General features: G+C 45.5%; 2 protein-coding genes across 2 annotated transcripts in view; one reads left to right on the top strand and one right to left on the bottom strand.

The window, feature by feature from the left end:
* Positions 1 to 1333: 1333 nt before the first annotated feature.
* On the bottom strand, positions 1334 to 2800 carry LOC138350997 (uncharacterized). The gene has a single exon (XM_069302464.1). It carries the CDS (start codon positions 2798 to 2800, stop codon positions 1334 to 1336), a length of 1467 nt encoding a protein of 488 aa, XP_069158565.1.
* A 5633-nt stretch (positions 2801 to 8433) lies between these two features.
* The window catches only part of LOC123764705 (uncharacterized), a 60343-nt gene continuing 44884 nt past the window's right edge, over positions 8434 to 23892 (top strand). Inside the window, exons 1-2 of the mRNA XM_069302516.1 lie at positions 8434 to 8454; positions 14422 to 14608. Of these exons, the coding sequence (XP_069158617.1) occupies positions 14473 to 14608 (136 nt within the window). The 5' untranslated portion in view covers positions 8434 to 8454; positions 14422 to 14472. The remainder of the gene's footprint in view (positions 8455 to 14421; positions 14609 to 23892) is intronic.

Genomic DNA, 23892 nt, shown 5'->3' with positions numbered 1-23892 from the left:
GGGGACTGGACTGGTGCGGAAGTCGGTGTAGCAGAGGAGTTGGGTAGCGCTGGGAACGTCGTGGCCTGGATGTTGAAACTCGCGGTTTGATTGGTGGTTCGGCTTGTCGGTTGCCTGATTTTTTAATTTCTTCAGTGATTGTGGGGCAGTCAAATGAGACAGCAGCATGTGGACCCAGCTCCACAGTTGATGCACAGTTGGGAGGTCGACTTGTAGTGATGACCCTCCCTGTCTAGCTCGTTGTTGCCGTGGAGGGGCTTGGTGGGCGGCTGCCGGAGTGTGATGCTCCTTAGGGCGGTCCCCTGTCCTTTTGTAGCCTTGTGCTCTTGCTGCTGTCCTCACAAATTTTGCTGGACGCCTTTTCCTTTTTTTCCTTTTTCTCCCCCCCCCCCCCCCCTTTCTCCTTTCTAATTGTCATTTCCTACTGACCTTGTGCCTGTTTTGATCATTCTTTTGACCTTCTTTTGTTTTGACGCCCGGGTGTTTGAGGAGGCATACTCCTGCACCCGTAGAACTGTAGTACCCAACGTCTCGAGCGAGGGGTACCTTTTATTGTCAATCCTCCTTTCGTCACTGAACCCGATCTTGACGGACTGACGGTTCTTAAGGTGGCGTTTGTGGGGCGTATACTCACGACCAACTCGGGCTCATGGGGTGGGCGACCAAGCCCCCGAGTCGGATAGCTGAGCTGGGATATAAAAAAATAAATACTAGTTCGGAAACAGTGCTGTAGATTTGTGGAACCAATTACCGGGTGACATAATAAGACGTAGTCCCTGGATTGTATTCTAGCGTAGGTTAGACATGTATATGAATGAGTTTAGATGGATATAAATAGGAGCTGCCACGTATGATTCAATAGGCCTTCTATTTAGTTTTATCCCCTAGATTCTAATGCTCATATATGAGTAAAGGAACAAGTGCCCACTTATTCGGTCATCGGGGGATCGAACCCCAACCTTGCAAGAAGCGAGGCCATCTCGCTCTACCAATCTCGCCAAGTGCTTAATGGGGAAGAAAAGTGAACAGGTGTCAAGCTGAAATAAACTTATTAAGGAAATCGGAATAAGTCAGGCGGACCGTCCGCCTCGCTGCCACGATGCCTGTGCTTGGTAACTAAGTTTCCTCCCCCGGAGCCCTGAAGGCTGAATACTTGCAAGGTATTCCACGTGTATATCGGCAGTTTTGGGAGTCACTCGATCCATACCTTGCCGCATATATACATGTTTGTATATATGCCGCATATATACATGTTTGTATATATGCCGCATATATATACTCTGCTGTTTGTGTATATTCTTCACGGCTGTTTTTTGTGTGAATTTGCTTGTGGTTAATGTGTCTGAAATATTTTGTTGTGCTTGGTTGGTGCCGGACATGTTAGTAGGTGGTGGGCTGGGAGAGGCAGTGGGCGGAGGGGGTAGGCAGGGCGGTGATGGGGGCGGAAGAATTGGGTGGGGAGGTGACAGTGGGCGGGGAGGTGGTGGTGGGCGGGAAGGAGGTGGGCGGAGCAGAGCGAAGTGTTGGAACCAGTTGTGAGGCGGACGGAATGTGTAGGGCGGACGGAATATGTAGGGCGGGGCGGGCGGAATGTGTAGGGCGGGGCGGGCGGAATGTGTAGGGCGGGGCGGGCGGAATGTGTAGGGCGAGGGCGGACGGAATGTGTAGGGCGAGGGCGGACGGAATGTGTAGGGCGGGGCGGGCGGAATGTGTAGGGCGGGGGCGGACGGAATGTGTAGGGCGGGGGCGGACGGAATGTGTAGGGCGGGCGGAATGTGTAGGGCGAGGGCGGACGGAATGTGTAGGGCGGGGGCGGACGGAATATGAAGGGCGGGGGCGGACGGAATATGAAGGGCGGGGGCGGACGGAATGTGTAGGGCGGGCGGAATGTGTAGGGCGAGGGCGGACGGAATGTGTAGGGCGGGGGCGGACGGAATGCGTAGGGCGGGGGCGGACGGAATATGAAGGGCGGGGGCGGACGGAATATGAAGGGCGGGGCCGGACGGAATGTGTAGGACGGGGGCGGACGGAATATGAAGGGCGGGGGCGGACGGAATGTGTAGGACGGGGGCGGGGCGGACGGAATGTGTAGGACGGGGGCGGGGCGGACGGAATGTGTAGGACGGGGGCGGGGCGGACGGAATGTGTAGGACGGGGGCGGGGCGGACGGAATGTGTAGGACGGGGGTGGGGGCGGACGGAATATGTAGGGCGGGGCGGACGGAATGTGTAGGACGGGGGCGGGGCGGGCGGAATGTGTAGGGCGGGGGCGGGGCGGGCGGAATGTGTAGGGCGGGGCGGACGGAATGTGTAGGGCGGGGCGGACGGAATGTGTAGGGCGGGGCGGACGGAATGTGTAGGGCGGGGCGGACGGAATGTGTAGGGCGGGGGCGGGGCGGACGGAATGTGTAGGGCGGGGGCGGGGCGGGCGGAATGTGTAGGGCGGGGGCGGGGGCGGGGCGGGCGGAATGTGTAGGGCGGGGGCGGGGCGGGCCTGGAGACCGGGTGCTATATAAGGGCAGCAAAGTGCTGGCGCGCGGCGTCCACAACTGGTAGCGGCATCTCTCTGACAGGTGAGTGAAGCCCTTTCCCGAGGGGTGCGTGGAGACCTCAGAGTGTCTGTGTCTGTGTCTGTGTCTGTGTCTGTGTCTCTGTGTCTGGAGCGAGGGGCGCCTGGAGCAACGGTGTCTAGAGCGAGGGGCCTCTGGAGCAACGGTGTCTGGAGCAACGGTGACTAGGGCGAGGGGGCGTCTAGGGCGAGGGGGCGTCCAGGGCGAGGGGGTGTCTAGAGCGAGGGGCATCTGGAGCAACGGTGTCTAGAGCGAGGGGGCATCTGGAGCAACGGTGTCTAGAGCGAGGAGGCATCTGGAGCAACGGTGTCTAGAGCGAGGCGGCATCTGGAGCAACGGTGTCTAGAGCGAGGGGCATCTGGAGCAACGGTGTCTAGAGCGAGGGGCATCTGGAGCAACGGTGTCTAGAGCGAGGGGCATCTGGAGCAACGGCGTCTAGGAGCGAGGGGGGGCGTCTGGAGCGAGGGGGGGCGTCTGGAGCGAGGGGGAGGGCGTCTGGAGCGAGGGGGGGGGCGTCTGGAGCGAGGGGGGGGGCGTCTGGAGCGAGGGGGGGGGCGTCTGGAGCGAGGGGGGGGGGCGTCTGGAGCGAGGGGGGGGGCGTCTGGAGCGAGGGGGGGGGCGTCTGGAGCGAGGGGGGGGGCGTCTGGAGCGAGGGGGGGGCGTCTGGAGCGAGGGGGGGGACGTCTGGAGCGAGGGGGGGGCGTCTGGAGCGAGGGGGGGGCGTCTGGAGCGAGGGGGGAGCGTCTGGAGCGAGGGGGGGGACGTCTGGAGCGAGGGGGGGGGCGTCTGGAGCGAGGGGGGGCGTCTGGAGCGAGGGGGGGCGTCTGGAGCGAGGGGGGGCGTCTGGAGCGAGGGTGTCTGGAGCTTGGGGCGTCTAGAGGAGGAAGTGCAAAGAGCCATTCATGTGTCAGGTCAGAGGCACTAAACCTTGGCACTAAGAGCCGTCGTGGCACCGTGTGGATCAACAGGTCACTCTGCAACATGTGAGGGGAGAGCATGGGAGCGACGTGTGAGGGAAGAGGTCCTCACACCGCTGCCCTCCCCCCCCCCCCCCACACTCAGTGCCTCATCATCATCTTAGCCGCACTCTCCTCACATCAGCAGCAGCCTCACTTCACTCTCCTCACATCAGCAGCAGCCTCACTTCAATTCACCTCACCCTGTTACTCTCATATCTTCTCATAAAATGACCAACCCATCCTAGAACACTTGCCTCTCTCACTCCTCCTGATACATCAAATCCTTCTCATGTTATCTGTTTATATTGTTCCAGTTTGTAATGTTTTAAGGGCCACACACGTCCTCATATCCCAGCTCCTTGTCCTAATATTCCAGTTCCTTGTCCTAATATTCCAGTTCCTTGTCCTAATATTCCAGTTCCTTTTCCTAATATTCCAGTTCGTCATACCCCAGCTCCTTGTCCTCATACCCCTGCTCCTTGTCCTTATACCCCAGCTCCTTGCCCTCACATCGCAGCTCCTTGTCTTCATATCCCAGTTCCTTGTCGTTATATCCCAGCTCCTTGTCATACCTCGGTTCCTTGTCCTCATATCCAAGTTTATCACATCACAGCTCCTTGTCCTCATATCCCAGCTCCTTGTCATATCCCACTTCCTTATCTTCACCCCTTCCAGTTGCTATAAAATCATACTCTCTCCTCATAATTAAATTGTGCCTTTAATTAATAACGGACTCCAAAGTACCAAAATAAATAAACCATTTCTACACATTTTTATGTTTATCTGTTTTCTTCCTTTTGTGTTCTTTACATTAAGATTTTAGAGCCGTCTCGTTCATTTATCAATAACACTATCAACTAATCCACACATGCCATGACAAGATTATGCCATAAGAACTTTGTTATATGTCTGCGTGAAGCCAGATACACATCTTTCATTTCTTTCATTCACTAAACTAATACAGTGATTTAGTATCATCTTGGTCAGTGTTCACCCGACTCGCAATGTCCAATCAATCACCCATTAACCCTCAGAGATGTGCCATTAACTTACACTCTCGGATTTAAAAAAAAATCGACCTCAAACTGATTGTGAAAATCATATATGGAAGATCATATATGGATGAAGGCCCATATATAACAGCCTTCAGCCCATATATATGCAAAAGCCATGGTTATTATGGTAATTATTTCATACACAGAGAGCCAGCTGCTTGATTATTAAACAGCTGGACAATGTTTTAAGAATGGGTTGGGATGTCCCCTCTGGTTCATGAGGGGAACATGGTGTGTTCCCCTCTGGTTAGTAGTGGGTGTAATGCTTCCCTGCCAGGGTTGTCTTACTGGATATTATTGTTTTACTCTCGTTTCCCCATAACTCATCCTGACGTTTTTAAGCAATTTATCCCGGTGAGTTTCAGTCAACCAGTTGAGTGTGACTGGCAGTAATTACAACTGTCTTACCATTTAAGGTCTCGGGGGTATGAAGACTGCGGCCCCCTCAGTCACACAATAATTATCACTCGGTGATGATCCGGGAAATGTGTTTGACATGGAAAACGGTTTCCAGTTGAAGATAATTTATTCGATCCATTTTATACAACTCGATAGTAAGTTTTCTAATTTAATACCCACATTACCGTACTAAGACTGTATGGCGCTGATATTCACCTATACAACTCCCTGGAGCGAGAGTAGTAGTTTTCTACTAGGAGTATAATATTATTTACAATAATTTGTATAACAAATTCTTAAGTATACTTAATGTTGTATTGCTTCCAAGCATTGTACAGTTTTTATTATTATTTATGTACTCTGTATTTATAAATTTTCTGCTATTGACTACATTTATATTGAGGTTGACTATAGCTGTGTTGATGCTCGGAGCGTTGATTATAGCTGTGTTGATACTCGAAGCGTTGACAACAGCTGTGTTGATGTTCGGAGCGTTGGGAACCCCTCTTTTAATACTAGAAGCGTTGACTACAGCTGTGTTAATGCTTGGAGCGTTGACTACAGTTGTCTTGATGCCCGGGTCGTTGGCTCCAGTTGTATTGATGCTAAGAGCATTGGCTACACCTGTGTTGAGGCTTCAAGCGTTAATTACAGCTGTGTTGAAGCTCGCCCGTCAGTATAGGACAGGCTTCCCTCGTGTGTACTTGGGGCGTGGGAAGCTTCCCTTCACCAACCACAGTCCAGGCAGCCACAGTCCAGGCAGGGATGCAGCATCACGTACCCTCCAACACTGGCTCCCCCCACACACCGAGCTCCCCACACACACCGAGCTCCCCACACACACCAAGCTCCCCACACACACAAAGCTCCCCCACACCACCCCACACACCCAACTGTAATGTGTCAGAGCCATGCAAGATGTCATGGATTTATTGGGGCTCGTGTTCCTGGGAGACATTCCTGGTTGTCCTTGTTGGATATTCGACCAACTCTCCCCGCAGCTGATGTAAAATATATACTAGGTGTGGGTGTAGGGCACACCCACAGTGCCCTACACTGTGGGTGTAGGGCACTTTGGGTGTAGGGCATTGCTGGTGTATGAGAAGTATTGGAGTAGGACTTGGTGGGTGCAGAAATGTGGGTGTAGTGTACTGTAGATGTAAGGAAGTGTAGGATAAGTGTGGGTGTAGGACACTGAGGGGTGTAGGACACTGAGGGTGTAGGACACTGAGGGTGTAGGACACTGAGGGGTGTAGGAAAGGTGGGAGAGTGCCTAAGAACTATGAACATTAGTGAATGTTGAACAGCTGCATGGGCAGGACATGTGTGTGTCAGGTGTCTGACAGATGTGGGGCAGGTACCTGACATATGTAACTATGGGATTATGGGACATGTATGACTGCTGGCTATATATGTGACTGAGACACATGAGACTCGGACATATGTTACATACATAAATGTAAACTTGAAATACATTTATGTAAGAGACAGGTGTGGATGTGGTAGGATAGACACACGTTAGTGTATCGGACGAATGGGTTGAGAGAATATTATAACATGTACATTTTCTCATACAAAAATCATTGAATATTTCTCCACGTTTCCTCATAACCACAAATATTTCCAATTAGTAATTAAAAATTTCCTCTCGATAATCACCGCTTTAATTACCCTGAGACAAATTCCAGGCAACAATTAGCATTAATTGTTATCAACGCTGCAAGAATACCATCACAATCGCCTGTACATTGCGTTGCAAATTAGACCTTTCTCGTCTATCATAACTTGGTTACGAAAATCTTGAGCAGAATGACAATAGATTCAGCAGAGGGGTGGAAGACAGTGATAATAAAGGGGAGAATAGAATGATAAATGAGGGTAAAAGTAATAATAGAAAGTAGAATAGAATGATGACTCTCGATAGTGTGAGTTACTGCTTGGCATTCTAGTTTAAAGCTGGGGTTGATCATTCTAGCATAGTGCTAGACTTCATCATGCTAGTATGAAGGTGTGACAGGTCTGTGTGGGTGGCGGAATATATAAAAGTATTTGGTGAGGGGGAGGGGGGAAGTACAGTGAATGGATGGGTGACATTTTGTTCATCTTTTATTCATATTTCCCTCAGTGCTCTGTCTCATCTTCCCTGGGAGAAAGCGTCCCGTGACAACGGGAAACCATCATGACTTTAATAATTACGCTCCGGGTCTGATTAACAATTGTCGCGACATCTCGTTAATATTACGAAAAAAAGTCCCATAGTAGATGGGTTGTAGCGACTTGCCTCACCAAGGCTGTGTGTGGGCTGCTTCACCCACGTACTTCAAATACAAATAATCGCCAAGAGAACCTAAACACCTAACCTAACCTACCCCTAATTATACATAGAATTTTTATGTATAATAATATTAATTTATATATGAATACAAACCAATTTTTAATAAACAGTATGTTAAAATTGAGGAATGGGTCTGGGGGAGGACAGCCGCTGCTTTAACCAGCCTAGTGTGAGGACGGGTTGGAAACTAAACACTTAATCTAATCTAACCTAACCTACGTGTAACTCTCCATTGAATTTTATTGTATAATATTATTATTTTATACGAGAACAACATTTTATTACACAGTATGTAAACATTAGTGAATGTGTCTCAGAGGACGGCCGCGCCTGTAACGAGCCTGGCCTGAGGACGGGTTGATCAGTTACGCCAAAATAAGAGCTGCAAAGAAACTTGCCTTTATGCCATATGTTCTCAAATATAATACAAATAAAATATTTGTTACGAAAATCCAACTAACATGAAACACATTAAATAGTAATCTAATGATAGTCAACAAACTTACAAAAATACATTAACGCTTATTTTATAAACAAATGAGTCGAGTTGAACGAACTTTTCATCTGAAGCTTCAGATTAGTAATGAACCACAACTCTCAGACGACAACCTAGTGTAGCCAGGAGGCGGGCGGCGGCGGCGGCCCGTACACTGTCATGGCTGTGAGTGATACATCCCGGACTATCATTAAGGAAAGCCGTCTTGAGGCACGAATCATGCGGTAAGATCTGGTTAAATGTTCACAGAATAGTTTTAAGACGTCGTAATGTACTACCAATGTATCCTGCATTGCAATATGTAAACACAGTCAGGCCGAAGTTCACAAGGCAGGGGTTACTGTCTTAAACGTTGTACGTGTTTAGCGCCATCAAGAAAAAAGTGAAATATCGAGCCATGGGGGTGTACAATGTAATGTAACGGAGGTGTATGCATTCTTGTATATAAAAGAGATATTATTTAGCAGGCACTATTGGTGGGCTCCTGGGGGGGTGTGCGGAGGAAAGTTTCCAAACATTTGCAAACTGCTAGTTGGTCCATCCACAGCCCGTCAAGCTTCAGACTTGCACGACCCGTCCTGGTGTTGGTCTCGTCACAGCTGTGATCGAACCCATGAACACCTTCGTCAATATATAATTTGGTGTGTAACAATAAACTATATTTCATTATATAAATAAATACTAAACGTATATAATTATGTCTGTAATTATACGCAGCACGTTTACGATACACAGAATCCCGAACATGAGGGAAATGCCAAAATTGTTATAGGAGAACTCTAATATATTCAGTTACGGATTTTATTTAAGTTTGGCGTCTGGAATAACTAGCATTTGACCATAGTTTTGATCCCTGGCTCGGGCGGTCGTGCCCCTGAACAGGTCAGTCTCTTAACTTTACTACATTAGTGCTTCGCTAACTTCCTAGCACGCTTAATAATTATTTTGATAATTATTTCTGACCTCACTTTTTTTTAATATATCGACGCATTCGATACAAACTTGCAACAAAATTTATATAACGAACGTTTAGAAGGGAGAATTAAATTTTTGTGAATCAAATAATTTAAGTATTCCTATTTTACTGCAAAGGCTTGGAAATTTGTAGGTTCAGATGCAGCGCTGATGCCTTGACGAAGGTGAAGATTGAGAGGAGTGAATTCATTGAATTTTAAAGTATAATAATTATCTATATTACATCAATGTATATACATACACGCTGTATAGTGACTAGTTCATAAGTATCACTTGCTCGCTTCTCTGCCTTGATCATATTTTTCTTGGTTTTCCTTCCCTCCACCAGACAACACTGGTCACAGAGCCAGTGTTGTACAGGTCGACATTCCCGCACTTAACATGGTCACGGCCCGACCTGTCCTCAGGCCAGACTCGTCTTCAGTAGCGGCCGTCCCCCAGGACGCATTCATCAATTTTAAACTTACTGTATTTAAAAAAAAATAATTTTCCTCTTGTATAAATTGTTTATTAATGTGAATAGTTAGGCGTATGTTAGGTGTTTAGGTTCTGTTGGCGATTATTTGGTAGTACGTGGGTGAAGCACTTGCAGCGTTGTGGTTCGAACAAAAGTTGTCAGCGAAGCACTTGTTCCGGAAGTGTTCGGACGTCATTAGTTGTAAGTAGTGTGTAAACCGTTTTTCATTCATAAACAGCGGGTTTGGCGGTTGCATGGAATCGCTTTTGGGTCTTTGTTTGGAGGAGGGGCTGGTTTATGCATGGAAAGATGTTTACACACGATTCACAACTGATTTCGTTCGAACACTTCCGGAACAAGTGCTTCACTGACGAATTTTGTTCGAACCACAACGCTATTAATGCTTCACCCACGTACTACAAACACAAATAATCGCCAACAGAACCTAAACACTTAACCTTACCTATGCCTACATAGGCATAATATGCTAATATATTATAATAATTTCTATTTGAGAGAATTCCCGTTTTGACTGAACAGCATGTAAAAGTTTGAATGCGTCTGTAGGGTCCACCGCTGAATGCAATAGACTTGAGTCGAGGACGGGTTGAGTTTTTCATTCATAAACGGAGGGATTTCTCGGGTGCATGAGGTCACTTTGCCTTTGAGGACGGGCTGCTTACCCACGTACTTAAAATACAAATAACCGCCAACAGAGCCTAAACACTTAAACTACACCTTATACACAATGTGCGAATATTAATATTGACAATTCCTATTTTGAATGAACAGCATGTTTAAAGTTGATGAATACTACATTAGGCTCGACCGCTGGATGGAGTGAATATAGCTTGAAGACAAGTTACAATTCTTGATTTGATCCCTCGTTTGGGGGCGGGGGGGGGGGGAGGGACCACCCTTCCCTTGTTTTTCAGAGACGCTCAAACTGCCTTGTGGTGTAAAGCTTGTCTGCAAGCCTATCAGTTCTAAAGTACCTCATCGCGTTACTAGTGATCACATTGCTAGCATAGCATCTTAAACTTCGGCTAAATTCACTAATCTGGATCTACAATCCACTAACCCACCATTGAATCCCTAAACACAATATAGAATTGAATAAAAAAAATAATAATTTTCAGTCTCGTATTTAATGTATGCTGAAGACGACTACGGTATTTTGACGTAAAGATCTCGTTAAATCGTTTGCCTTAAGTTGATCTGCATACATGAATACAAGAGATGGAGACGGAAAATGTGTTTCGTCGTGGCCTGCCAGCAAAAGTCATTCTTTTTTTGTGGGAGACTTAATTCACTGGAGTCATTACTACCCGATGTAAATCTATTTTGTACCCCGTCTTGCATAGCTTGCCTCTTGTCTTGGTCATCACTAGTGCACCGCTGCTCTGGTGTCTGTCCATGTGGTTATCTTGGTTATCTTGAGATGCTTTCGGGGCTTTAGTGTCCCCGCGGCCCGGTCCTCAACCAGACCTCCACCCCCCAGGAAGCAGCCCGTGACAGCTGACTAACACCCAGGTACCTATTTACTGCTAGGTAACAGGGGCGTTCAGGGTGAAAGAAACTTTTGCCCATTTGTTTCTGCCTCGTGCGGGAATCGAACCCGCGCCACAGAATTAAGAGTCCTGCGCGCTATCCACCCAGGCTACGAAGCCCGAATGTGAATGCAAATTTTAACCCAAGGTTGGTGGGAGGGGAGGGATGATATCACAAACCCTATGGGTTATAAATCTGGTAGCAAAGTATGCCCTTGACACCACCTCCGACGTATGGAGCCTTCCCGGTCCTGACGTGATAGTTGTAGGTGCTGTGTGTGTTTATAATGCTTGCAGAGTCGGGTCACGACAGCCTGGGACTATATTAGTGCCTGAGTAGGCCGAGCTGTGTGGGGCGTCTCCTGGCACCGATGCCTTGCTTCAGTTAGCATTAAATAAGTACCCGCAAGTTAAGATTCATTCACTAAAGTATCTGTCGATAACTTCGTAAAATATTGACTTTTCAGCATGTTCATAATAGAGCTTCTGTGCAAGTTGAATAATTTCATAGTAATTATATTTGACTTAATTACTAATTTTCTGAACCCATGCAACTGAGTAGTTACTGTTATTCGCCTCTGGCAAGGCGCTCTGGTGACATTTGTGGTCAGAATGAGGAAGTCTCATCCATAGGCGCCTGACAGCTGGGTGGACAGCGCTTCGGATTAGTAGTCCTGAGGTTCCGGGTTCGATCCCCGGTGGAGGCAGCGACAAATGGGCTAAATGTTTCTTTCACTCTGATGCCCCTGTTACCTAGCAGTAAATAAGTACCCGGGAGATAGACAGCTGCTTCCTGGGGGTGTATAACAAAAAGGAGGCCCTGGTCGAGGACCGAGCTGCGGGGACGCTAAAGCCCCGAAATCATCTCAAGATAACCTCAAGAAGATATGCTTGGGATGGGAAGCTGTTGTCACAGATGTGGCAGGTGTTGCTCCAGACCTATGAATAGGCAGACTTCTGAACATACCAGGACCTGGTATGTGACATAACTAGTACCGGTATGTGACATACCAGGTCCCGGTATGTGACCTGGAACACTCCTCTTGACCCTCTACAGAAAACACTATGAAAATGGTGCCATAAATTTTAAGTCTTCCTTTCTGTTATAGATGTTATACTCTACAAGTGGAGAACGCTTTTAGCGGTTTAACTAATGATTTACAGATAAGCGTTGTAAGGAAGTTGTGGTGAATCATAATGTAGTGAAGTTTGATTACCGCAAGGATTGTCTTCATTATACACTATATTAGTGAAGGACTGTAACTGTGAACGTAATTTACATATTTATATACTTTATTTGATTCTGAAATTTTATAAATTTTTAATTGTAAAGTCTTTCTGCCTCTTAATGAATGTCACGTTGAGTGACTGGAGACTTGGTATGGAAATCTTGCATCCAATTTGAACAATGAAATTGGGATAAAGCCTATTTTTAATACAATTTCGGCTAAATTGGGCATTCTAAATTACTTTATAATCTGATTTATAATATAAATCTAAATATATTATATTCACCTGGGCTTCAGGAGACTCGAACCGCGGACCCTACGTGTGTGAGCGCGTAGCTCTGTCAACCGAGCTATTGAGTAGCCTTAATAAGGAAAGTTTCCAGAAGTTTATTTCCACGGAAGTGCGGATGACAATCTTGAAAAATAGTTCAGTAGCATGTTTCAACAATCAGAATTCCTGTGCCAATCACACGATTCTTATACATCTTGTAAATCATAAATCTGATAAAATCTGGTAAATGAAAGTGTAAATCTGATAAAATCTGGTAAATGAAAGTGTAAATCTGATAAAATCTTGTAATTCATAGAGTAAAATGACCTGCTACGAAGAGAATATTAGGTTCAATAAATGTAATTGTCATATTGCCGAGAAGAGCAAAGAAAATCTCGAAATTTAAAACGGTTTAGAGAAAGAGGAAAACGCTCTAGTGTCGGTCATTTCAGAGGTCTGCAGTCCATGGACAGATTCTGATCGGGGGAAAAAGAATAGGGAAAGGGGGGGGGGGGCGGGGGTTGATAACCCACCCACCCTTAGACAAAGTACAGCCCCACCACACGTATCTACCTTCCGCGTCCACCCTAAACAGGGCGGCGTGGTCAGGCTGCGAGAATGGTCAAGGGAACTAGGAGAAACCGATTGATTGATAAAGATTAAGTCGCCCAAGAGGTGGCACGGGCATGAATAGCCCGTAAGTGGTGGCCCTTTTGAGCCATTACCAGTATCAAGAGCTGATACTGGAGATCTGTGGAGGCGCGACTGCACCCTGCGTGACGGGAGATGTCTCCCGTGTAGGAGAAACCACCGAGCTAATTCGATAACATGGCACTTTGTCAGGATAAGGATTTGGGATGGGACGATTGGGAAAGGGAGGGTGCCCAACCACTTGGACGGTCGGGGATTGAACGCTGGCCTGCATGACGCGAGACCGTCGCTCTATCGTCCAGCCCAAGTGGTTGGACGAGGGAGGGGTGAAGTGTGAGCAGGTTGTGGAGCCGGTGTGTGTGTGTTGGGTAGATTGTCTGGGAGGAAGGTAGTGCCCCGAGGGAGGTCGTAGCCACAGTTCCTGGCCCGGTACCTTCAATACGAAGATGCTATCTTTCCTCCGGCCCTTAGTAAACATCTTTTATCTTTCTGCAGCTTGGGTTCCTTGTCGAGTCGCTGTGTGTAAGAGTACAAGCTGACGAAGGCTTTCTAAATTATTGTGTAAAACAATATGTACAGTTGTTAGCAGTGTTACCAGAGCGTTTTCCGTCTGTATGACACAGCATCTGAGGACCCCCCACGACACTAACACAGTACCAGGTGGTAGTCTATCTCCCGCGGTTATTTACTGTGCCACAGTAACAGTGAATGGATGATTAGGCTTTATATATGGTTTGTAAATCTTGAACTGTCTTGCATTTTACGACTCTCTCGTCGCTAAATTCTCCTCCGTGTAAACATGGACTGGGTAATAATGGATGTTCTTACTGAATTAACATTATCGTACTCGATGAAACCATGGTATAATTCGGTAATTAATAAAAATACGTCGTCGGGACAGGCAGCCAGTACACATACAGTACATGTTGGCTTGTATCGAGGACCTCCCCCCCCCCCCTCCCAGGGTCAAATTACTGACCCTTCCCAGGATGCAACCCCACAACAAGCACTCATTCTTGGGCACCTATTTACTGCTAGGTGGACAGGGGCATTAGGTGATAGGAAACGCGCACAGCCATTTATGTCCCGCCCGGAATTCTAGATTGAGTCTAGAACGAACCAGACTGTTCTATCGGGACCCTTGTAAAAAAAATGATTAATGATTCTAGCAGCTCAAACATAAATATTGTAATTTTTTAACTTGTATTGTTCTCTTGATTTGACAGTCTAATCTAAAGCCAGGTTTCTTGTTTTTATTAATCGCCAATGTAGAACATTTTGCCAGCTCCCGACCAACTTTCTTCCGCATTTTAAAATGGTTCTAGACAGTTTTCTTAAAGCCTGAATAAGAACCGTACTTAACATTATTTCCTTGTTTATACTTGGTAGCTTGTACTGTGTGACCGCTCGTCTACCAAGACAACAAAAGAGTATTAAAATATCTATTGCAAGTAATGTTTCCTCTCCCCCCTCAGGTATCTCCACGCTACAGATCTGACCTCGTTGCCGCCACCAGGAACGATACGATGACCCACCAGGTGCTGTGTACGTTGTTGTGGTCCCTGGTGTTGTGTGTGGTGGTGAGGTCGAGCCTGGGTGTGGCCCCGGGTGTAGACCCCTACACCTCGCCACCAACATCTGATAAAGACGTCTTGGCTGAGGGTGAGTGTTCGCGTTTGTTTGACACTTTCAACATTCCACTTCGCAGTTTTCATATTTGTGGGATGATCACTTTAGTTGTGTATTGCTGTATTAGACGGGGTATCCGGCGGTGCCCGGGTCGTTCTTTCTTCCCTCATCCCTCCTGTTATTTCTACCTTTATCCTTCCTGTTCTCTCCCCGTGGGCAAAACATGTTAATAATGTTCAATCAACGTTTGCCACGTAGGTAACCGCTGAGAATTTGATTAAAAAAAAAAACTTGCTAACCAATCTAACATTTCAGACTTCTTAAGTCGTTCGTTGTCGCAATAGACTCCAATTGTAGTTTAAAACGAGCATGGAGAGGTAGACTAAACAGCCCGTCATCCTACATTTTCCCAACGTCAAGAAACTGTCGTACTACCCTATCCTAACCTACCAGAGGATCCAAAACAGAAAACGAAACGGTGCGTAAATTTCGCGAGCCACTACCATTTTCTAGTACAATTTTTGGCGTAGATTATACGTTTACATGCGACGTTCTATTAGGAGGACGGGTTGCTCCCATAGTGTGACTCTCGCCATGGAGTCACAATTCTCCATGAAAAGCTGCTGGGCGCGAACTAGGACCATCTGGCCTCCAACATCGAACACAGACATCCCCTCTCTGATATTTTGCTCCAATGAAAACTTTTGACGCAGAGTTTGTGGGGCTCGGAAAGTACATTTTGAGGCTCTGAATACATCGTATGTGAACTACTAAAGTTTATAAAACGGAGTATTTAGAGTACAGGGAAATATAGATTGTTTTTGGTGATCAGAAATGGAGTTAAATTTTCAGACGTAATGACATTAATATGATTAACATAAGCGCCCCTCTTCCATAATGTGTGTAGAGATAACTGCTCAAATGAAATGTTACTCACAAACTTGCATATGGCCGCCCACATACTCTGACAGTTCTTTTACGTTAGGTAAGGACAAACCGGCTCGTCCACCGTCCCTTGGGCAGCTTTGCGTTTGTAAATCTTTCAAAAGTTGTGTGGTAAAGGAACTGTGTCTCCCGAGGGCCACCTTTTGGAGTGGTAGAAGGGACTGAGCGCAGGCTGGTGGCGTCCTGGTCGTGTCTGGGTTGAGGGGAGCGTGAATGACAAGCTGGAGTGTAGAGGCCCCCCGTCGCCTGGCCCCCACCGCATGGCCGCCCCCGCCACCCATCAAAGGCTGGCGGGACGCTCCGTCCAGTGTCGTCTGTGGCAGATCTTGTGATGCTCTCTCTCCTGCTGGGTGTTTATGTATAACATTGAGTATATTGTATTAATTGTTTTTAAGTGATATAATGCAAATGGGTGAGAACATAGGCCTACCTAATTAAAGACATGTAGGAAAAGTAAGGATTCTAGAGGGAAGTATAACGGCGTTGGTGCTTAAATTAGTAATGTTAGTCATTATTTACTCGACTAATAAAATAGGATCTTGCTTCCAAATTGTCATAAAATTATATACTTTAACCCCCAAAGAGCGCAAGATAATGGGATTATGGAAGGAGTGAAGACTGCATCACAACGGTTCTCTAGATTCCCTTCGTCGAAAACAGTGTATTAACTTGACTAAAACGTCAATCACTGCCCGCCAAACACCCGGAGCAGATGCTCATTAGTCCCTAAACGCGTCGATACGAATGTCGTTTTACCTCTAATGTTTGCAAGTTGGCTCGTGTTCCTCTTCTCTCCAGTTTTTACTCAGACTGGGTTGGCAGTCTCCCTCATCGTTTGGAATATTATTCAATTGTGTGTGTCTGTTTAAACTTAATTTGCTATTAAATATAATTTGGTTTATACTTCTGAATGACTTGTTAAACTTGCTATTCACGTGAATGAGTGAGAGGTGGTTTCTCCATCATTCGCATTCTTATTTAGATTTTAGTTTCCTGGGAGTAGGTTGTATGTCGTGGTCATGGGGACATTTTGAAATGTAGTCTCAAAGAGGGAATCAAAACCTGAGCCACAAAAACTATTTGGATAGAATTATACGAAAAAGCAAATAATCTTATTTATTTAAGTTTGGTGGCCTAATAATCTTCTTATTAGGCCACCAAACTTAAACAGGATGGAAGCAAAGCATCTATGGGATGAAATATCTAGAGCATCTAGGTATTTGTGTCATGGGTGACTTTAATTTTAATGGAATAAATTGGTTTAACAGAACAGGGAATAATTAAGCAGAAGATTTTCTAGAATTGACAATTGCTTTCTTAGCCAACATCTTAAGGAACTAACGCGGGAAAATAATAATTTAGATTTAGTGTTAACTAACAGGGAAACACAAACTAATGACATCGAAACAGGGAGTGAGCTAGGGAACAGTGAGTTAAGTTAGGGGTGACATGATAAAGGTTTACAAGTGGATGAATGGACATAACAAAGGGAATATTAATAGGGTATTAAAAATATGAACACAAGACAGAACACGAAACACTGGGTATAAATTGGATAAGTTTAGATTTAGGAAAGACTGGGGAAAAGACTGGTTTGGTAACAGGGTTGTTGATTTGAGGAACCAACTACCGCGTAACGTGGAGGTAGGGTCCCTCGATTGTTTCAAGCGTGGGTTGGACATGTGTATGAGCGGGATTTTGTGGTTATAAATAGGAGCTGCCTCGTATGGGTCAATAGGCCTTCTGCAGTTACCTTTGTTCTTATGTTCTTATCCATAGTCTGGGCCCAGGAGCGGTGGTCGTGGGTATGGGGCCATCCATAGTCTGGGCCCAGGAGTGGTGGTCGTGGGTATGGGACCATCCATAGTCTGGGCCCAGGAGCGCTGGTCGTGGGTATGGGGCCATCCATAGTCTGGGCCCAGGAGCGGTGGTCGTGGGTATGGGACCGTCCATAGTCTGGGCCCAGGAGCGGTGGTCGTGGGTATGGGACCATCCATAGTCTGGGCCCAGGAGCGCTGGTCGTGGGTATGGGACCATCCATAGTCTGGGCCCAGGAGCGGTGGTCGTGGGTATGGGGCCATCCATAGTCTGGGCCCAGGAGCGGTGGTCGTGGGTATGGGACCATCCATAGTCTGGGCCCAGGAGCGCTGGTCGTGGGTATGGGACCATCCATAGTCTGGGCCCAGGAGCGCTGGTCGTGGGTATGGGACCATCCATAGTCTGGGCCCAGGAGCGCTGGTCGTGGGTATGGGACCATCCATAGTCTGGGCCCAGGAGCGGTGGTCGTGGGTATGGGACCATCCATAGTCTGGGCCCAGGAGCGCTGGTCGTGGGTATGGGACCATCCATAGTCTGGGCCCAGGAGCGCTGGTCGTGGGTATGGGACCATCCATAGTCTGGGCCCAGGAGCGCTGGTCGTGGGTATGGGGCCATCCATAGTCTGGGCCCAGGAGCGCTAATCGTGGGTATGGGGCCATACATAGTCTGGGCCCAGGAGCGCTGGTCGTGGGTATGGGACCATCCATAGTCTGGGCCCAGGAGCGCTGGTCGGGGAGCAGCAGCAGACGCGCTGCTCCAGGGCAATCTAACTTTCACACAGCTTACTTGGACATTCTATGTTCTTTGGTTCCTGCTAGAGTCCAGTGATTTTGGTTATTTTTGTTCCTGCAGGACCGGGTTGATAGCTCTTGGACCCCGTCGACTGTCTAGGGTCCTGACTTCAGACCTAATCTTCTCCACTCTCTTAGTCTCTGTAAATGTTAAACTCATTAACGAGAACCTTCATTCCTCCTGCAACTTTTTTTACTTTTTTTTTGTTTACTAAAAACTCGTAAATTTTCTCTCCTTTTTACACAACTCGACGACTTCCACGACACTTCGTTAACTTGCAGCACGACTTTCTATTGGTGGTGGTCCTCACTAGACCTTCACTGTAAGTTATGCACGGGGTACTCGCGTGTCTCGATTGTTTCAAGCGCGGGTTGGACATGTGTATGAGTGGGATTGGGTGGTTATAGATAGGTGCTGCCTCGTATGGGCCAATAGGCCTTCTGCAGTTACCTTTGTTCTTATGTCTCAAAAATTACTACGCACTTTCATTTATTATTTAATAAAAGTAAATGATTAGCATGATTTCGCCTTCCCTCCTCCACTTTTTTATATTTAGGTGACACAATCGTCAATTATTTATTCAACACTAGCTGTACCCGGCCACGCGGTGCTGTGGCTCGGCATCGTCTGCGTTACTGAGCCACAGCAACCTTCACCTATCCCCTAATCCTCCCTACTATTCCCCCCCCCCCCCCGTCTCCTCGTCCTCTCAACTATTTCCCACTTCCCCCCGTCCTCTCCTCCTCCTTCATTCCCCACTCCTCCATCTCGTCCACCCCACCAATCCCCCATCCCCTTGTCCCCCCCACCCCATCCCCACTCCCGTTTCGTCGTTGTCCTAACCATTCCCCACTCCACCGTCTCCCCTCGTCCTCCCCACCAATCCAGATTCCCCCGTCTCCTCGTCACCACCATCCCCATCTTCCCCATCCCCTCGGCCTCCCCCCCATTACCCCTTCACTTGTCCTCTCGTCCTCCTCACCATTCCCCACTCCCTCGTCCGATGCATTCCTAAATGATCTGATGTTCCCATCAGAAAATTGGGAACATAAAATGATCTGATGTTCCCATCAGAAAATTGGGAACATAAAATGATCTGATGTTCCCATCACTGAAATATAAGAAAAAATGAAAAAAAAATGAAAAAACAAAAAAAATACAAAACAAACTATACTCACAAAATGAACAAAATGGTAAACAACACAGCTCAATTCCAACCCAATATCACACACCATAATTAAATCAAAACGAAAATAAATTGAAAGTTATGAAAATTCAATTTATCAATGAAATCAGAAACCTTGAAATGGAATCATAACAAATTTAGTACAGCGTGTGTTGCTGTTACGTGCAACAGATGGCGCTGTTTTTCAAAAAAGCACTTTTTACCTGTCACAGTGTGGCATCTATACTTATACTCACGAAATGAACGTTATGGTAAACAACACAGCTCAATTCCAACGCAATGTCACACAAAATAATTAAATAAAAAAGAAAATAAATCGAAAGTTATGAAAATTCAATTTGTCAATGCAATCGGAAACACTGAAATTGAATCATAACATGTTTAGTATGTGTTGCTATTACGTGCAACAGATGGCGCTGTTTAAAAAAAAGGTTTTACCTGTCACAGGTGAGGCATGTATATAATAGGTGTATTAAAACGCGCGCCTATTTGAATGCAACGTTGCCAAAATTTCAAAGCAATCGGTAAAGAGGTTTCGAAGATTTCCATCTCAAGAAAAAGTTAAAAAAAAAAAAAAAAGTTTTCCTTATCACAGACGTGACATCTATATAGTATGTATATAAAAATCCGCTCGGATGCGAATGGAACGTTGTGTGAAAGTTTCAAAGCAATCGGTGAAGAACTTTCAGATATTAGCGATTTTGAACAAACGAACATTTCCATTTTTATTTATATAGATTATTTTGCACTGCACAGTCATAATATAGCAATATTGATGCTTTTTAATTTCAAGAAACCTGTACATATTCGTAATGACATTTATGCCATCTTCATGCTTTGTTCCTTGTACACGAGACGAGCACTATTTATTTATTTTTATTTATTTATATACAAGAAGGTACACTGGGTTAGAGAGAATACATAGCTTAGTATTTACAATCTTGTAAAGCCACTAGTACGCGCAGCGTTTCGGGCAGGTCCTTAATCTAACAGATAATTTTAAGTAGGTAAATTCTAGCAGAATTGATAAAATGATAAGATACATTGCAAGAAAAAAAATGAGATTAAGTATATTAAAGCACATTGGTATATTAAAGCTCTGGTTGATTACATTGACAGCTTGATTGGTAATTTAAACAAGATTAACAGACACCGTACAGCAGATTGATAGCACATATAAGACAGCAATGATCACAATGGTAAAGATGTTCGGATTGGGTACATAAAGATAGGGAGATTGGGTAGCACTAGATACAGTGCAATTTTAAAGCAACAAGGTAAAAAAACTATGCAGATGAGATTAGGTACTTTTTAGTTTTGTTTTTGAATGACGCAAAAGTTGGACAGCTTTTCAATTCATTAGGGAGTGAGTTCCATAGACTGGGTCCCTTTATTTGCATAGTGTTTACACAGATTAATTTTGACTCTGGGGATATCAAAGAGAGATTTATTTCTGGTGGGGTGATAATGGGTCCTACTACATCTGTCCAGGGAGAGTTTCAAAGCAGGATTTGCGTTTAAGAGCAGGGTTTTGTAAATGTAATTGGCACAAGAAAATTTGTGGAGTGAGATTGTTTAGCATGTTAAGGGAGTTAAAAAAGGGGGCCGAGTGTTGTCTGAAAGCAGAATTTGATATTATTCTGATAGCAGATTTTTGCTGGGTGATGGACTTGTGGTGGTTTGCAGTGGTTGAACCCCATGCACAGATACCATAATTAAGATAGGGATAGATTAGTGCATAATATAGAGAGAGATGAGAGCAGAATTAGGTACATAATATCTGATTTTGGAGAGTATCCCAACTGTTTGAGACTTTCTTAGTTATGTGTTGTATGTGGGTGCTGAAGTTGAGTCTCTTGTCTAGGAATAGGCCAAGACACTTTCCATGATTTTTATTGCTAATGTTTACATTATCTATCTGAAGCTGAATTGCATTTGTAGATTAGCTTCCAAATAAGATGTAGTAGGTGTTGTCTATGTTAAGTGTTAGTTTATTGGTTGACATCCATAAGTGGGCTATTTTTTTTAGTTCATTATTAACATCATTATTTAGTGTATGTGGGTTGGGGTTAGAGTAGATGAGGGTAGTATCATCAGCAAACAAAATAGGTTTCAGAATGTATCTGCAGCCATTTAGCAAAAGACAGTTTTATTCATAGTCGGCATTTTCCCGAGGAAATGCGATGCAGTGCAGGCTCCTTCCTCATCTTAAATTCGACAAAGTTTTCTTCTGGTTCATGTATGCACTTCTAAATAACTTCCTTCAGTCTGTTAAATAGTATATTTATTTATAGTCACAAAGGCGAAATCTTACAGCCAATTCCCGCGTGTGAACCTGGTTATGAGGCGTCCTCTCCTGACCGGAGGACAGAATGATTGTAGAGATCACTGTGAAGGGCTGAAGGTGCTCCAGAGTAACGAGAGCAAAGTTAATTAATGGGGGTCTGAAGTGGGTCATTAAATATACGGGAAGCTGGAAACACTAGAGGCTGATTGCTAGACGGATCAACAACCTGGCCATACGCCTAACAGATATGATTACAGAGGAGGGTGATGAGGGCAGGCAGGGCCACCAGAGGTGTCAGGAGGTATTTACACTAGTCCAGATTAAACTGCATCATATCTGTTAACGAATTTCCGACGACATTGAAGTTGATAATGATTTAATATTTCGTCCTCTGGGGGCCAGCACGTGTCTGATGTCATTACAGGTCCTCCGTTGGCAAATATTGACTGTGGCTTCCTGTGACCCCCGCCGTTGCTACCCACAATTGCCACAAATTACCTGATAACGTTAGCAAATGTGCACAAGTCACCAAGACGCCCACGCTCAGATAACTCATTCCGAAAATATTACCACAAACATTTACAAATTATGGGTGTTATTACAGCATACTATGGAAGCTCTCGGCAAATAATTATTGGACACTTAAGCCGATAATTTTAAACTGATCTCTCCTCCTCCTCCCGTCAGCGATAGTGTTTTGGAAATACCTTAAATCACTGACAAACTTTAATGAATCTAAAGATTAAATGGGAAATGGTTGGTTTGGGATTTTTTATTTGTTTAAATCTTTGTGTGAAATTTAGCAACGTTCTTAAACACTGAGAATAAATGACGTGGTGTGTGTGGTGACGTTCTTTTTTTTTTGCAGAACGCGCGAGACCTATTTGACAATATACAATTTTAATTTGGTATTTATACTTTTAAAGAACGCTTGACAGCCAATATAAAACTATTAATTATACGTCGCATGCCATCTGTCTTAGGTTGTATACTACCTAAGTAAGATACCACCTACCAGCCTGAGCCAGATAGTGGTAGCATACCACTCTTTCATACCCCCCCCACCACCACCCACCCTCGTTTCCCAGCTGACTCCAGCCAATCCGCAAATTTCTCCCATTACTCACATACTTTTATAGTTTTTTTAACATAATTCCCCGCCTCCCTTGCACATCTATCATCCTACCCCCTACTAGTCCTTCCATGCACATCTATCGCCCCGCTCCCTCACAGGTCTGACCAGGACCTGTTGCAATAGATCCTCTGGCCACCATTAAATGTCGACTGTTCGGAGATTTTAATAGTTTTTTTGCAAATTCTTCTTTTTAAGTAACTAAAGTTGTGATTTTTCCTGGTAATGAAGGAGAGATGAGCGTAACATTTGTTACAGGTTACGGTGAGATTTGTTGTGGGAATAAATCGCCCTATGTCGGCCACGTTATGAAGCTGTCAGCCGTCTGTGGTGAAATATTTGGTAGTCCCTGTGAGCCGTGGCTGGTGTGTGTGTTCACGTTAATATAGTACATCTCTTTCTCTCGTGTGTGTGTGTGTGTGTGTGTGTGTGTGTGTGTGTGTGTGTGTGTGTGTGTGTGTGTGTGTGTGTGTGTGTGTGTGTGTGTAAAAAGTTGGAAAGGGGGATGTTTACTATTTGTTCCTGTTTGTCCTCCAAGACATCTACTACATGGAATGTGTGCCACACACACACACACACACACACACACACACACACACACACACCAAAACGCACAGCCCGTAGCAGCTGTCAAGTCCCAGACGCCTATTTACTGCTAGGGCGAACAGATGCATCAGGTGGAAGAAACTCTGCCTCGGTTTAATTCTGTATAGAACTATTACACTGTACAAGATATTATTGTAAGGAGTCATGCAGTAAGACCAGCCAAGACAGAGGTCAACATTTTCCAGGCGTCGTCTCCGGCCTCACCTCTCATGACCTCTGATGTGTATATATATTTGCTTCTCAAATTTAGTTTTAAGATTTTGTTATCAAAGTATTTGGCAAACTTGTGGCAAATTTACAATATAAATGATAAGAGGCGAGGAATCAATTTTTAATATCCTGTTCAGTTGTTACCTTAAACAAGTTACATTGGCGCCCTTGGCACTGAAGAGGTGGGTGGCGGCGCCCAGGGCAGCAGAGTCGCGTGCTTCGCCTTCATCACATCCTTCCTGCCGCCGATAAACTAATATCTGGTGAAATATTCAATTGAAATGAAACATTTCTCGTGGCAGTGAAATATGTAGAGTTTAGTGAAGTACATGAGGGAGGAG

The sequence above is a fragment of the Procambarus clarkii genome, chromosome 48 (genome assembly GCF_040958095.1).
Source record: "Procambarus clarkii isolate CNS0578487 chromosome 48, FALCON_Pclarkii_2.0, whole genome shotgun sequence".
In the NCBI taxonomy this organism is placed as follows: Eukaryota; Metazoa; Arthropoda; class Malacostraca; order Decapoda; family Cambaridae; genus Procambarus; species Procambarus clarkii.
Note: the sequence above shows the minus strand (reverse complement) of the source record. Positions and strands in the feature narration are given on the sequence as shown.